The sequence below is a fragment of the Carex rostrata genome, chromosome 27 (genome assembly GCF_964058835.1).
Source record: "Carex rostrata chromosome 27, lpCarRost1.2, whole genome shotgun sequence".
Lineage (NCBI taxonomy): Eukaryota > Viridiplantae > Streptophyta > Magnoliopsida > Poales > Cyperaceae > Carex > Carex rostrata.
The window spans coordinates 7,341,522-7,357,173 of NC_135944.1; the positions used below are offsets into that span (position 1 = coordinate 7,341,522).

The 15,652-nt window shown below is 39.5% G+C and overlaps 3 protein-coding genes across 6 annotated transcripts; 2 read left to right on the forward strand and 1 right to left on the reverse strand.

Annotated features, from left to right (window-relative positions):
• The first annotated feature begins 949 nt into the window (after nucleotides 1-949).
• LOC144545169 (serine/threonine-protein phosphatase PP2A catalytic subunit) lies at nucleotides 950-3,995 on the forward strand. 2 transcript variants are annotated; one of them, XM_078293758.1, is made up of 10 exons: nucleotides 950-1,244; nucleotides 1,377-1,517; nucleotides 1,624-1,695; nucleotides 1,791-1,862; nucleotides 1,958-1,998; nucleotides 2,104-2,170; nucleotides 2,272-2,463; nucleotides 2,546-2,635; nucleotides 2,753-2,860; nucleotides 3,562-3,995. In XM_078293758.1, the coding sequence occupies exons 1-10, from the start codon at nucleotides 1,167-1,169 to the stop codon at nucleotides 3,625-3,627; spliced, it is 927 nt and encodes a 308-aa protein (XP_078149884.1). In that variant the 5' UTR covers nucleotides 950-1,166; the 3' UTR covers nucleotides 3,628-3,995. The 2 variants fall into 2 exon arrangements, with proteins under 2 accessions (XP_078149884.1, XP_078149885.1); XM_078293759.1 differs by having other exon boundaries at nucleotides 1,062-1,249; nucleotides 1,384-1,517.
• Nucleotides 3,996-7,907: 3,912 nt separating this feature from the next.
• Nucleotides 7,908-11,393, forward strand: QKY (C2 calcium/lipid-binding plant phosphoribosyltransferase family protein). The gene has a single exon (XM_078293760.1). It carries the CDS (start codon nucleotides 8,176-8,178, stop codon nucleotides 11,275-11,277), a length of 3,102 nt encoding a protein of 1,033 aa, XP_078149886.1. The 5' UTR covers nucleotides 7,908-8,175; the 3' UTR covers nucleotides 11,278-11,393.
• A 491-nt stretch (nucleotides 11,394-11,884) lies between these two features.
• Nucleotides 11,885-14,787, reverse strand: LOC144545171 (O-Glycosyl hydrolases family 17 protein). 3 transcript variants are annotated; one of them, XM_078293763.1, is made up of 5 exons: nucleotides 14,576-14,787; nucleotides 13,830-13,958; nucleotides 12,467-13,726; nucleotides 12,338-12,365; nucleotides 11,885-12,217 (listed from the first exon to the last, which is right to left on the reverse strand). In XM_078293763.1, the coding sequence occupies exons 2-5, from the start codon at nucleotides 13,891-13,893 to the stop codon at nucleotides 12,082-12,084; spliced, it is 1,488 nt and encodes a 495-aa protein (XP_078149889.1). In that variant the 5' UTR covers nucleotides 13,894-13,958; nucleotides 14,576-14,787; the 3' UTR covers nucleotides 11,885-12,081. The 3 variants fall into 3 exon arrangements, with proteins under 3 accessions (XP_078149889.1, XP_078149888.1, XP_078149887.1); XM_078293762.1 differs by having other exon boundaries at nucleotides 13,818-13,958; nucleotides 14,576-14,684; XM_078293761.1 differs by lacking the exon at nucleotides 14,576-14,787 and having other exon boundaries at nucleotides 13,818-14,033.
• Nucleotides 14,788-15,652: the final 865 nt, after the last annotated feature.

Below are 15,652 nucleotides of genomic sequence, written 5' to 3' on the forward strand. Positions count from 1 at the left end.
CCATATTAATATCTGCTTGGAGACCAAATTTTATAATTTTCTGAATTTTTTTACTATTTATTAAGCCACTTTGAAAATCGCTAATCCAACGGTTTTACTGTTTTGTGCAGCCACCGTTGGATCAACAATTTTGTAAAATACTTAATAAATAGTAAAAAAATTCAGAAAAATGTAAAATTTGGTCTCCAAGCAGATATTAATATGGAGAATAAGATGAACGGTTCGGATCGACCGTTTGGATTTTGAAAACTCGAATATTGAGCCGTAGCATAGAGGCCTCTATGCTATCCATAGCACCCCAGCCTAATTCTATATATATATATATAATTTAATGAAATTTGTGGTTTATTTTTTTACAATATAATTTTTTAACAATTTAGTATATATTGTTGACAACTTGCAAGTTGGTACATACAATTGAGTATATATTGATTATTGTAAAATGTTGGATTTTGAACAGTCGAGTTATGGGATACATTATACAGATTTTGGTTGGAGTATGGATGGCACGACTCATGACTCATGACTCATGAGTTCGCTGAACATGGGCCCGCGAAACAGTGAAACACAACACATGGCATTGAGCCATTGAGTCAGGCGTTAGTAAATCGATTTTCATTTCTCAGGCTCACAGCCCATATGACTATATGAGCCCACATTTGTCCAGTCTCTCTCTCTCTCTCTCTCTCTCTCTGTGGGGTCCAAATATCTCCTCCATTTGTCCATTTGTCCAGTCTCTCTCTCTCTCTCTCTCTCTCTCTCTCTGTGGGATCCAAATATCTCCTCCATTTGTCCATTTGTCCAGTCTCTCTCTCTCTCCATCCAAAATCCCAAAATCCCAAAATCCCAAAATCCAAATCGAGGAGTCTCCCCTACATCTCCGCCTCTTCGTACATTCATTCTCTTAATTAGTCTCTCTCTCTCCCTCCCTCCCTCCCTCCCTCCCTCCCTCCAGTCCACCAGTTAAAAAAAGCAAAACCCCGATCTGCTCTGATCTGCTCTGCTCAGAGACAGAGAGAGGGAAGAGAAGAGAAGAGAAGAGAAGAGAAGAGAAGAGATAGTCGTCGAGATCTAGGGTTAGAAGACAAGGCTCTTTCCCAGCTTCCCTTCTCACTAGATCCATCTCTTTCACAAGGAATCAATCAATCAATCATCGCATCGCCACAATGAGTGCGAATTCACAAGGGAATCTCGATGAGCAGATCGACCAACTCATGCAATGCAAACCCCTCTCCGAACAAGAGGTCAGGTCTCCTTTTCATTCCACATTTCTCTCTGCGGATCGGGGATTGGATCACTATTTCCATTCTTCCATCTGTTCCAATTAGCTTCTCTTTACCTCAACCCCCTTCGATCTGTGATCTGTCACTGTGCAGGTTAGAGTTTTGTGTGAGAAGGCCAAAGAGATATTGATGGAAGAAAGCAATGTTCAGCCTGTCAAGAGTCCTGTCACTATATGTGGTGATATACATGGCCAGTTCCACGATCTTGCCGAACTTTTTCGTATTGGTGGCAAGGTTGTCCTCAATTCTTCACTTTTCTTTTTCTCTTGTGAATACTTTAGATGAATGAAGTTCGTTCATTGCTTCTTCCACTATTCATTTCTCTCCTTTATTGCAACAGTGTCCAGATACAAACTATCTATTCATGGGAGATTACGTAGACCGTGGATACTATTCTGTTGAAACTGTCACCGTAAGTCCACATTATTTATATGAGCTTTGTAACAATCTTATCAAGTATTATACTCCAGTATTTTTATTATTTGCTCCAACCACAACCATATGCAGCTTTTGGTGGCACTTAAAGTTCGTTATCCTCATCGAATTACAATTCTCAGAGGAAATCATGAGAGTCGTCAGGTAATATTTTACTTATTCCATTGTTTTCATTGTTTGATCTATTCTAGTTAGTTATGTAGCATCCTGCTTAAAGAATTTATGTTCAAACATTGCAGATCACTCAAGTATATGGATTTTATGACGAGTGTTTAAGAAAGTGAGTTCTGTACAACTTGTCTTGTTGCACTTTTTCTCCAAAAAAGAAAAAAAGAAATATGCTATTCTGATGCTGATAATAACATTGTGGATATTCTGTTGGCAGATATGGAAGTGCGAATGTGTGGAAGATATTTACCGACCTCTTTGATTACTTCCCACTAACGGCACTGGTACGTTATGTTGGTGCTGTTTCGTTAAGTTATCCATCCTAAGAGGTTATATTCGTAAATTTTAAGGTTGTTGTTTTCTATTGTGCGTGTTGTGTGTGTAGGTAGAGTCGGAGATATTTTGCTTGCATGGGGGGCTTTCACCATCGATAGAGACGCTGGACAGTATAAGGAACTTTGACCGGGTGCAGGAGGTGCCACATGAGGGCCCCATGTGCGATCTTCTGTGGTCAGACCCTGACGACAGGTGCGGCTGGGGCATCTCTCCCCGTGGTGCAGGCTACACCTTTGGACAGGTAGGTACACTGCCTCTCTTCTCTTCTCCATGTGTTTACTATTCATTATTTTCTCAATAAATGTGTGAGTGAATTATTTCAGGATATATCGGAGCAATTTAACCACACCAACAACCTCAAGCTGATCGCAAGAGCCCACCAGTTAGTCATGGAGGGATATAACTGGGGCCATGTAAGACCACCTTTTTCTCTTTCTTATTGCATTTATTTTAATTAAAACAATCACAACAATAATTGGTTAGCTGCTGGATTGGTATAGTTTTGACAATTTCCTTTTTTGTAAAATCAGGAACAAAAGGTGGTCACCATTTTTAGTGCACCTAATTATTGTTATCGTTGCGGCAACATGGCATCCATTTTGGAAGTTGATGACTGCAAGGGTCATACTTTCATCCAGGTCAGCATCACCTCTCTCTCTCTCTCTCTCTCTCTCTCTCTCTGTGTGTTTGTTGGGATAGTAGTTGCATCTTTATATAGAATGAGAGACATGTTAAATATTCAACTCTCGCACTAAAATATGCCATCTTGGTCGGACTTCTGATCTGATCGGTGCTATACCATGCTGACACTTTCGACTGATTTAGGCCTACATTCCAGGTCCTGATGGTAATACCAATTTTGAGCTCTGATGAACCTTAATTCCACTACTGAATCAGGAATGCATTCACATAACCAAGTAAACACCAAACAAAGAAGTTAGGGTTGTAAACGGATCAGATTCCAATGGATAATAGCTAAATCATATATGTATTAATTTATAATTTTTGGATATGGATCGAACATTAAATGAATATGGATGTGAATATTAATATAGTATGGATACATATTTCATAAAAAGATGCACACTTATATACGTTCGTAAAAATTAACTACAAAAAAATTGTATTAATGACAAATTTATTAGTTAAAAATATTATATATTAATAAACAAAAATTAATTACTAATTATTATTATATTATTAATCAAAATGTACTAAGAAATTACAAATCTTAATAAAAGATGAAACATGAATAAATATAGTTGAGTGATTGAAGTTCATATTATATTTTGGTTGATTGTAAGTCCTGACTGATGTCATGTTGAAAAAAAATGCACAGTTTGACCCGGCCCCAAGAAGGGGAGAACCGGATGTGACTCGTAGGACTCCAGACTATTTCCTGTAAGTCAACTTATGGAGGTGAGGCAAGTTACTCGAGGCCAAGATATGTTATCATGAGCTTGCACATTATATGCATATGCCTCAATTCATCCAGATTTTCCAAAAACCTATTGGTGGTGATGGCTATTCAGCTATTGGGGAATTGTGTAATTTGGTAGGAAAGATTGGGTAATTAATTATTATTTTTTAAGTGGATTTGCTTCTGATTGGTAATTGGAATTGTTAAGATGGTGATTTGGGTGCAGAAGCAAAGTGTAATTTTTCAAGACAGTTTTTGGAGCTTTTTTCCTCTGTTTTATCTTTTTCTTTCTTTATTCCTTTGGGTCTGTAGAGGAGAATTGGAACATTTCAATTTTATCTGCTTCTTTCTTATTTGAATTTATCTCATCTCTACCGAACCTGATTGAACAGTAGAGTAGCTTTTCTGTGGTTATTTTTTAAACCACTCGCATATAATATATTACACAAGAGAGCATTTGGCGTGTGATCAATACTTGTAACAGAGAGTTCAGAGATAATATGATATATTAATATTCAGAAAGAAACCAGCACGAGAGATAAATATCAACACTTTATGATTATCTATTAGAGCAGAGAATGTAGCCTGGTATTGTAACTTTGAAACAGACAAACAGTAGTTCATCATATGGATCAACAAATAAACAAACATTTGTGCTAGCAAGCAAGCAAGTCCTACATTCCAATGAGAGCAACTGCATTTTTCTGCTTCGGTGCGTACCGTACCTTAATCATCTGATTCAAAGCTTTCGCACACCGCTGTACCATGCCAGGTACCGGCTTCACCCCTGTCACTATTTGTTGTTGCCTTGCAACACCAGTCAACAACTTGTCTTCTTTCTCACTAACTAAATCTTCCTCTGTAACTTCTCTTGCATCTCTCTCCTCCTTGTTGGTCACTTGTATCAGCTCTTTCAGTGACGGCCGAGCATGAGGTGTAGCTGGTGCAAAAACAGTCTCCTTAACTAGAACCTTTTCATATGTGCATTCAAGTACTTGCTGTAACTGCACCCCTTCCTTTTTCTCTTTATAGGTGACGGGTGGAGACACAAGTGGTCGTCCATCCTCCCCCGGGTTGACTTCAGCAGCGGCAACCATAGCAATGTTCGGCTTTCTAGTTCTCTTGGACATGCTAAGATCGTACCGCCGGTGCTTCGTCGGACTATAATTAGATTCAGTTTCCATTTGGATTGATGCAAGGAATGTAAATAAAAAAACTGCATCGGACTTCCTTCTGAGTGTATATATATGTGTGTGTGTTGTTAGGTGAGAGTAGCTTTATGTCAGGTGTGGAGGGTAACCTATAAAAGGTGCAATGTCCTTTTTTCGGTTTGAAAAGAGAATGAATTAATGAAAGCTAGAAGAGCATCTGATGTTAGTGGTTTGTGATGTTGACAGTGGAGTAGGATTCAAGTTGTTTAGCTCTGAAAACATATTTAATTAGTTTGGTTTGAGAAAAAGTGTCGGTGAATATATCAGTGTGATTTTTACCGACCTAACACGTACTATATAGATATATATATATAGAGTAGAACTAGGGTGCTCTCAAGCTCATCAAAGTGTTTGATGAGCTTGACTCTAAAACCCATCAAATCGATTTCAAATAATGAATCTGAACCGTTGAAACCCGCTTACCTTATGTGTGATGCGTCTACATGTGAAATTTTTAAACATTCGAATTAGTTTAGTATAAAGTCAATCGGTCAAAATTAAAAAGTTAATAAATTAATTTTAGTGCATTCATTTTTTGAATTTTTTTTGACCGCTTGACTTTATACTAAATTAATTTGAATGTTTAAAAATTTCACATGTAGACACATCACACGTAAGGTATGCGGGTTTCAACGGTTCAGATTCGTCATTTGAAATCGATTTGATGGGTTTTAGAGTCAAGCTCACCAAACACTTTGGTGAGCTAAAGAGCACCCTAGTTCTACTCATATATATATATATATCTTTCACTTATATATCACTTAAATAATAAAAGCTTGTTATTAGATACCATACCAGATAACGCACTTAATTATCCTTTAATTACTTGACCTTGATGGCTTGCATGCATCACTGATACTTATCAATTTAATTCCATCAGCTCGCATTACTTTTTCTTTCTGAAGAAAGATGAATTAAGGTCAAAGAGACTTTTCAAAATAAGAAAATTAAATAAAACATGCTATATATTTAATGGATTTTTTTTTTTCATCTACTGAATTATTAGTAGCTAGCTAGCTCTACAACAAAACCCAATCCCACCCCATGAGAATTAGGGACCAATTAGGCTCAGACCCGTTAAAAGTTACTCATCATTGGCTAATTTAGAAAAATAAGAAGTTACTGTTTTATGAAAAAAAAAAAAAAACCATCTCAATCTTTTTCAATTTTTAGAATTTCTTGTTGTATAGGTATTTGTTATACTTTAGACTAGGCTACCGTGTTTTTTTTTTCTTCTTATCGGAAACTATATAAGGCTCCACTATACAAGCAATAGAAATCAAAATGGAATAATAATTTCCAATTCATCTCTTTATTTCAATCCAAAAATCAATTATCACGTTGAATAGCAAAATAAAATTAAATAGAGAATAAAGGGACCATTAATTAATTAGACCTGGCACAAGTAGGAGCACTACTAATTATAACCGAGCTGCACATAATTAATTAATGTAATTATTAACACGTCTGGCTTAATTAATTACAACATTACATGTCTTAATTAAAGTCTCTCCATTTAAGTTTATGTCAAGTGTGCAACTTCTAGGGGTGAAAATATTAAACGGGTACGGATCATATATTAGACGGATACAAATACACATACAAATACATATCGAATCAGATATTTATTAAATATTAAAAAAAAATATAAAAGTTATTACTAAAAAAATACTAAATTTCATAATATTTATCTAATTATAATGGTGAATATCATTATTTTTAATAATATATAAATATGGTATATATCTACCATTCGGATACATATATTTAAAATATAAAACCATATCAGTATCCATACCATTCGGATACGGATATTCAGTTATCGAATATCCACATCTAATTTTTTGAATACGGGTCGGATATTATACATACTGTTTTCATCCCTAGCAACTTCCTAATGGGGATTAATTTAGCAGGGAGAAGCATTTCCAAATATTGCTACTGAGTAAGTGATCAATTAATTAATGATCACTCTGATGGGGTTCTACATCTGCAACAGTGAAAAAAATATAGATAGCAGCTTGTCAAACAAAAGGAAAACCACTTAACCACATACTGAACAAATTAATGCAACATCAATAGGTCTAAACAAATTAAATTATTTTTAATGTTAATAATGAAAGAACTATAATTAATGCACTAATATGTCACTAACATGATCTCTATATGTGAAAAGCTCAGCAAGGAATTAGGTGCTTTTCTCACAACTGTTTTCTTCTTGACAACAACATAACCTTTTTTTGTTTGAATAAAAGTATCCCTGTGACATTCTAAGCACAATTTCATGTCTAGGTATGAATGTATCTTCTATAAATACAAATCAAACCTTCTGAAAACACTCTTATATATAGAGAATGAATAGCTTGTTCAATTCCAGCAATTAATAAAACCTTATAGCTCAAATAAAACAAAAGGGATTTGATGTATTCCCCCAATATATTTTGTCCTTCTCCTTAAAAGCTCTAGCTAGGAGAGAAATAGTTTTCTGTTTTACAAAACTTTAACAGATTAATTTGTAAGCCAAAATGAATTTTAAAAATAAAAAAATAACTATTTCATACCAAATAAATTGTCTAAATATTGAAAAAAGATTACAAATTGAAGAATATTGTTCCTACAAAATGTAAAATAGATATAGTTCAGTAAAGATCAGTACCTTTTCTGTTCAATATGGAAAATCAAGGACCATCAATTGATTCATAAACTAATATGTCCATACTGTTTGCCAGAAAAAAAATGTACATAATAAGTGTGTGTGTGTGTGTGTGTGTGTGAACTTGACTATGGAAAATGGTGGGTTGGATCAGGATTTCTAGTTACTGGTAATTTGAGTTCCAGGAAATGGAAGGAATATCTCTTGTTGTGGGAATCAGGGAATGGTTTCTTTTGGACAAATCTTTCAAATGTTCACTTTATTCTTTGATTCAAGTGATTAGAGAACAATTGTGGGGTCCACTTTTTAGAGCCAAAATGTTCTTTAGAGAAGCGCTTCATTATGATGAATCAAATTTAATATCATTTATTTTAAAAAGAGAGAGAGAGGGATCCGATTCCTACCACCACCACAACTCAAATTTAAGCAAAAGAGAGAGACAGTGACAGAGAGAGATATAGGAACCAAACTACATTCTCTCTTCTCATTTCTCCTCCCTCCTTTTCAACAATGAAGAATCTCTCATACAAAAGAAAAGAAAAACAAATTTAAAAAAGTAAAAGCACTTCTCCATCTCTCTCTCTCTTTCTCTCTCTTCAAAAACTTCCTTCTCTTCTCTTCTCTTCTCTCCTTCCATCCCCACCTTGAAGTAAATTAATTAATGCACCAATGGCCACGCCGCCACCTTCTGCAACAACCCGAAAACTAGTTGTAGAAGTCGTTGACGCACGGGACCTCCTACCCAAAGACGGCCTCGGTACATCCAGTGCTTATGTCGTAGTAGATTTTGCCGGGCAGCGAAAGCGCACTCAGACCATACCACGTGACTTGAACCCGCAATGGATGGAAAGGCTTGAATTCATTGTCCCTGACCCGTCTTCCATGGTATTAGAAGAATTGGATGTTGAGGTGTACAATGATCGCCGCTTATCTGCTGCTGGTCATAAAAACCATTTCCTTGGCCGGGTCCGTATATATGGGTCCCAATTCTCACGACGTGGCGAGGAAGGGCTCGTGTACTTTCCACTCGAGAAGAAAAACTTACTCAGCTGGATACGTGGCGAGATTGGATTGAAAATTTATTATTATGACGAAACGATCCCACCACCTGAGGAGAAACAGCCTGAGGGGGACCCGCCTCCGGCCGAGTCACAAGCTCCTCCAGAGGAACCAAAGGAGTTACCAGAGATACCGGCACCAACAGATGCAGCGGTGGAGATGCAGCTGCCTCCACCAGTGCCTGTGGTGGTTGTTGAGGAATCACCACCACCTCATCTTTCAGCACATGTTCCTCATCATGTAATGGTTCAACCGGTACCGGAGCCAGACCCTCCTCATTTACCAGATGTGATTGAAATGCGCGACCCGTATCCACCTGAGCTAAGAAAGACTCAGACCACCTCAAGTTCTGAGCGGGTACGGATGCCACGGCGACCTCACAGTCGGGCAAGGACCATCTCAGGCCGGTTCGTGCCTGATTCAGTTGAACCAGTTCAATCGACTTATGATTTAGTAGAGCCCATGAAGTATCTGTTTGTACGGGTTGTGAAGGCCCGAGGCTTACGGGCATGTGAGAGCCCTTTTGTGAAGGTGTCTGCTGGTATTCAGTCGAAACGGTCTAGGCCAGCACGTGATACTGGTACAGGTAACCCGGAATGGAATGAAGTATTTGCATTGAGCAATGGTAGACCTGAACCTACACTTGAAATATCGGTATGGGATGGTTCTATCAACTCGCCAGACCCGTTTCTTGGTGGTGTCTGTTTTGACCTGTCAGATGTACCTGTAAGGGACCAACCTGATGGACCTCTTGCACCTCAGTGGTACCGGCTTGAAGGCAGTGAACCGGGTCCAGCAGGTCCTGGTGGGCCGAGTCAAATTACAGGTGATATTATGGTTTCAGTTTGGATTGGTACTCAAGCAGATGAATCATTTCCCGAATCATGGAACACAGATGCACCATATGCGAGTTATACCCGGTCGAAAGTGTACCAGTCACCTAAACTCTGGTATCTACGTGCCAGTGTCATAGAAGCACAAGATGTAAGAATTCCACCTCCACTTCCGGGCATGCCTTATGATGTACGGATAAAGATCCAATTGGGATTTCAATCTGCCCGAACCCGAAGATCAATGGTGACAGGTAGCGGGTCGACTTTTGCATGGATGGAGGATCTCATATTTGTAGTATCTGAACCATTAGAGGAGAACAATATGGTTGTGCTTGTAGAAGACCGGACGACAAAAGAACCACTGCTTGTTGGCCACACGATAGTGCCGGTAAATTGTGCCGAGCAACGGCTGGATGAGCGTCAGATGGTTGCTAGTAAATGGTTCAATCTGGAAAGTGGCCCCGGCCATCAAATGCCGAGCAATATGTGTGCAAATCCCCACATGGTTGGTAGTGGGCCCAACTATTGCGGCCGCATTCATCTAAGGCTTTGCCTAGAAGGTGGGTACCACGTGCTAGACGAGGCAGCTCATTTATGCAGCGATTACCGGCCTACTGCCAAGCAACTATGGAAACCACCAATCGGTACACTTGAATTGGGTATAATTGGTGCATGTGGCCTCCTTCCAATGAAAAGTAAGTCTGGTGGCAAGGGATCAACAGATGCTTACTGTGTGGCAAAGTATGGGAAGAAGTGGGTACGAACCCGAACCATCATGGATAGCTTCGATCCGAAATGGAACGAGCAGTACACATGGCAGGTCTATGACCCATGCACAGTTCTGACTATTGGTGTGTTTGACAATTGGCGAATGTTTGCTGACATGGGTGGTGAGAACCGGTCTGATTACCGCATAGGAAAGGTGCGGATCCGGGTTTCAACCCTTGAAAGCAACCGGGCATATACTTGCTCATACCCGTTACTAGTGCTCCTTCGTTCCGGTTTAAAGAAAATGGGAGAGGTGCAACTTGCAGTGCGGTTTGCATGTAACGGGTTACTACCTGATACATATACAACTTACACGCAACCTATTCTGCCACGCATGCACTACTTGAGACCAATCGGGGTCACCCAACAGGAGGTGCTAAGAGGTGCAGCAATACATACAGTGGCTGCATGGCTTGAGCGGGCTGAACCGCCACTTGGTCGGGAAGTGGTGCGGTACATGCTAGATGCCGATGCGCACACGTGGAGCGTGCGAAGAAGCAAATCTAATTGGTTCCGTATCATGGGTGTAGTTGCATGGGCAGTAAGTTTGGCCCGTTGGCTTGACTCAATTCGGCAATGGCGAAACCCGGTGACAACAATTTTAGTACATGTGTTATATCTTGTTCTTGTCTGGTATCCTGAGTTGGTGGTCCCCACAGCAGCATTGTATGTTTTTGTAATTGGTGTGTGGTATTATCGGTTCCGTCCCAGAGTGCCAGCTGGAATGGATCCCAGGCTCTCGCAGGCTGATACAGTAGAGGCCGACGAGCTAGAAGAGGAGTTTGACCCCGTGCCGAGCCCAGATGTCATACGGGCAAGATACGAGAGATTAAGGACACTTGCAGGGAGAGTGCAAAGAGTGATTGGTGACCTGGCAGCACAGGGAGAGAGGGTACAGGCATTGGTGAGCTGGCGGGACCCGAGAGCAACCAGGATATTTATAGGGTTTTGTTTGGCAGTTGCACTTGCTCTGTACACAGTGCCACCCAAAATGGTGGCTGTGGCATTAGGGTTTTACTTTCTCAGGCATCCGATGTTTCGGGATCCAATGCCCCCGCCGGCTCTCAATTTTTTTCGCCGCTTGCCGAGCCTCTCTGACCGTTTATTGTAAACATGTTTGATCTTTTTTTTTTTTTTTTCTTTTGAATTTTGCTGAGATAATTGTTTGGTTGGAGATATATTCTCTGATTACAGATTAAAGGTAAATCAATAAAATGTTTTTTTTTTTTTTGTAATCCACTAGAAAATTTAGGAACTGTGTTTAAATCAGCTGTTAGTCTTTACTTTCTGGCTTCTGCTATCAATGTAATGTACGGTACCAGTGAAATTAAGGTACTGGTACCTGGTGCTGCATGAAATGATTTACAAAGGACATCAATGCCAATGCAGTATGAGTTTGATTTAGTATTATTTGGAATTGATGCACAGTTGTTATCCAATTTCTTGTCACTGAATTCCTCATCCTTACCAAATTTGCTATTCTGATTGCAACTTTTCCTTTCCTATCTTGACTTTGACTGTCATTTGCTTATTCAGCTAGGCTAGCATATTTAAAGGCAAGGCTGGGGTAACAGTGTTGGCCCAGCAGTCAGACAACTTTACAACTAAACAAGACAAAGAATCATTTCTTTTCTAGTGATGCCAATCAAATCAATACTAACATATCTTGACCAGAAATTTAAAACAGCAAATAAATAAATACTGCAGATGATAAGAAAGATAGTCATTTGACCATTTAAAGAACCAAAACGAACGAAATTTAGTGAGAGCCAATTAAACAACTATACCCCCATCAAGTCACAAAGTACAAATAACCAACAGCCCCAATGCAAGGTACCACTAGTGCATCATCTCCTAACCTATTTCCAAAACTGCATTTGCAACACATATTCATTCCACCATTTTTAATTTACAACTAAACTAGACAAAGCACCACAAGGGCAATGGTGTAAATGAGAGCCCTGCCATCACATTTAGTTGTAGTACCCAAATTGTCGGGGCCCACCGGTCCAAAAGCTGTAGGGCCAACTCTGCTGCTGTTTGATCCAGAACTGCCATTTAAATTTAAAAAAAAAAAAAAAAAAAGTTGTTATGATTTCACCAATCTAACAGTTTTACTTGCTTGCTAACTGAACCAATTTTTAGTAACTGGTACAAACTGACTAACTAACCTTCCTGCAAAGATGCATGATCCAAAGCCTGCAAAGGAAACCAGAAACAACAATATTACTATTAACACAACAAGATCAGATACTTGTAGTTAATAAAGCAACATTGATTGGCATGAAGATACAACTTACTCGGGTCCGTACTAGTCAACATGGCTGTGTTATTAAAGTTGCATGTGCCACCACTTGCTTGCGTTTTGTGATAGTAATCGTTATATGCATATGAAGCCACCGCCACAATATTATCCGACTGATAGCACGGCTTCCCCGGCTGAATCACACTACAATTTGCCGACCCGGGCCCACAAGCCCAATCCAATCCTTGCTTCAATGCACTCACCGGCATGCTCGAATTTGCCACACAAAACATCCCAACGGGTCCAGTCGACTCCCCATTATTTGACAATGGCAATCTTTCAAAAGTCAAACTATATGTTGTGGTCCCATTTGGAAACACAATACCCCAATTCTTCTCCGAAACAGGCCCGTTACGTAAATCCTCATTGAACAGCTCATAGATGTATGCGCTGACCTGTACACTGGGCTGACTAGGCGTGCCTGAATTGTTCAGCACGTGCCGCATAAGATTCGTATTGTATGCCAGTGCATTGTCTACATTTGCATCAGGTTCATTGGATGCGCCGAGCCAGGGCCAACCTGTTTCAGTCACCACAACTGGTATTCCCGAAAAATTTAAACCTTGCATGGAGTAATAGGCGGCATCAACCATTGCATCAAACATATTACTGTAAACATGGTCAGTATTTGGATCTACATTTTGCGTATTAGGGTTAACCGATCGGAACAGCGCGTACTCCAACGGGAATACACCATGTCCCTTGGTGTAGCCATAGTATGGCTGTGCATTCAACATGAAAACCGATCCAGTGCTCTTCAAAAACTGGAGGTACTGAGACATGATCTGGTTCCATGTGGAGTTGAACTGAGCAGTTGACGGGGGGAACGGTTTTGAAATCAGATCCATGGATGTGGGTGTACTGATTTTAACCTGAGAGTTGAGATTTGCGGCCAAGAGAGCTGCTTGAAGGAACCTGAGTACAGGAATGAGCACTAGAGCGGCATTGGGTAGTGCCGTCAGAATCTCGTTACCGACTGCTATGGATGTGATGTTGGTGGCCGGCACAAAGGCGGCCACATTCTTATTGACCCAGTCGGCCGCGTCAGAACGGGACTGGCCCACACGCAGAATCTGGTCATTGGGGACGGAAACCATGACCTCAATGCCGGTGTGGGCCAGGGCTGTCAGCATCTGGTGGTCTGCGTCAAAGAGGCGCACGTGCTCTATTTTCTTCGCTTGCAAAATCGAGACTATGGCAGATGCTGACGGGAAGTTGGACACATCAGTGCCTATGTTTATTCCCACAAAAGCTCCTTTCATTTTTAAACAAAACACGAATCAGTCAATCAATGTTTGATTTAATTTATTCAATGAAAATCAGAAATGGTGAGTTGAAAAGAGTACCAGATGCATTACTAGTGGTAGTGATTAACCAGAGGAAGAGGAGAGCAATGCCGGTTGTACACTTCCACCGCATCATCTGCCGCGTCACCGGTCTTTGACCTGGCCTTTGAAATTGCAAATTTCTTGATTGAAGCAGTCAGGCTGAAAAGGTGTGATGGATAAAGCAAGCAATTAGTTGGTAATGCTGTGCTGTGATGTGCTTCAATGGTACAAGGTAATCTAAGTTTCTTATTTTTCCAATTTTGTTATTAAAGAAACAAGGTTGGTTAGTAGGGGTCTGCCAAACTCAAGAATTGAGAATTTGAGATAGTGATTATATAATATTTTTCAGTATATGAAAAATTGGATGCCCCTCAGAAATTAACACCCAGCTGTTATGGTCCACAAACCAACAAGTGTGCCTACATTTCTCATTACTAAAATAATGATTTTAAAAAGAAAAAGAAAAAAAAAATAAACTAAAGCGGCACAATGGTGGGCACAAATTGAAGAGAATAGGAAATAGAAACCCCAATAAGAAATAACCAGATCGGTAAAAATTAAAAGGTCCAAAAATCCCTTCTTCTTCTTCTTCTTCTTCTTCTCCTTCTTCTTCTTTTTTGTGTGTTTGGTTTATTTTTAGAATCCCAAGTTGCCATCTTTTGCTTGATATGAAGCTAAAACTAACACGGCCGACACGCAAAAGAAACAGAGAGAGAGAGAGAGAGAGAGAGAGAAAAGGAGGAAAAGTAAAAGGGGGAGTTTATTGCATACATTACCTGGATGGATCGGAGAATAAGAGAAAGCGAGAGAGACTTTAGAGAGAAGAAGAAAGGTGGATGCTTTTAGGGAGCAAAGAGTAAAAGAAGAGAGAGCGAGGGTTTATGTGAGGTTTTTAGGAGAAGAGAGAAAAGAGAGAAAGAGAGAAGGGACAAAAGAGACCTCCCCTCTCCTCTTCTCTCCTCACGAGGAGTCCAGTCCAATCTACTCTGACTAGAAAGAAAGAGAGAGAGAGAGAGTAGTGGGAATCTGTGAACAAAATAGTCAGCTTTCTTTTCTTTTCTTTTTTTCTGAGACGGAGACCTGTTCCAGAATTTGATAGCTAGCGTTTGAAGATTTTGGTAGAGAAATGCATTATGTTTATGTGATACAGTGATAAGTATTTACTCGTTAATTAAATAATTAATTAATCATTGAACATATCAATCCCTATTCCCTAGCTTAGCTGCTCTTGTTAGGAATGAGTTGTTACCTTTTTCTTTATTATTTTAATATTTTATTTTCACATCTCTCGCACGCTCCGCTAATTCACGCAGCATCGAATTGCTCTTAGATTAGATTATTATTATTATTTTAAACAAAAAGGTAACTAAGATGATGAGGTTAGGTTCCCCGTTCCCATACTAATAATACTATAGAGATCTGAAATGAGCATGACCCGTATGCGACCCATCGAGATGCAGATGCAGATGCAGATCAATTAAAGCGCACGTGGCATTAAACATGGCAAAGTGGCAAAGCAAAGCACACCCATGGCCATGACCCATCAGTCCATCACCACACCAGGTAATCAACTCTCTCTCTCTCTCTCTCTATTCTTTTCCATTCTCTCCCCTTCTCTAAATTTTCTACGGCAGGGATTGTATTGTCTTACATGAAACGGGTAACAATAACTCTTATCTTATGTTATGCAATGGCATGTTTCATGGGTTCAACTGTTCAAGTGTTCAACTCAACTGAAATCCAAGGAGGCTCAACTTCACAGCAGAGAAAACGCACTACATTACTAATTTAATTTTACTTTAAGATTATCAATTTACTATATATTATTTTCTTTCATTTCTTATTCTGCCACG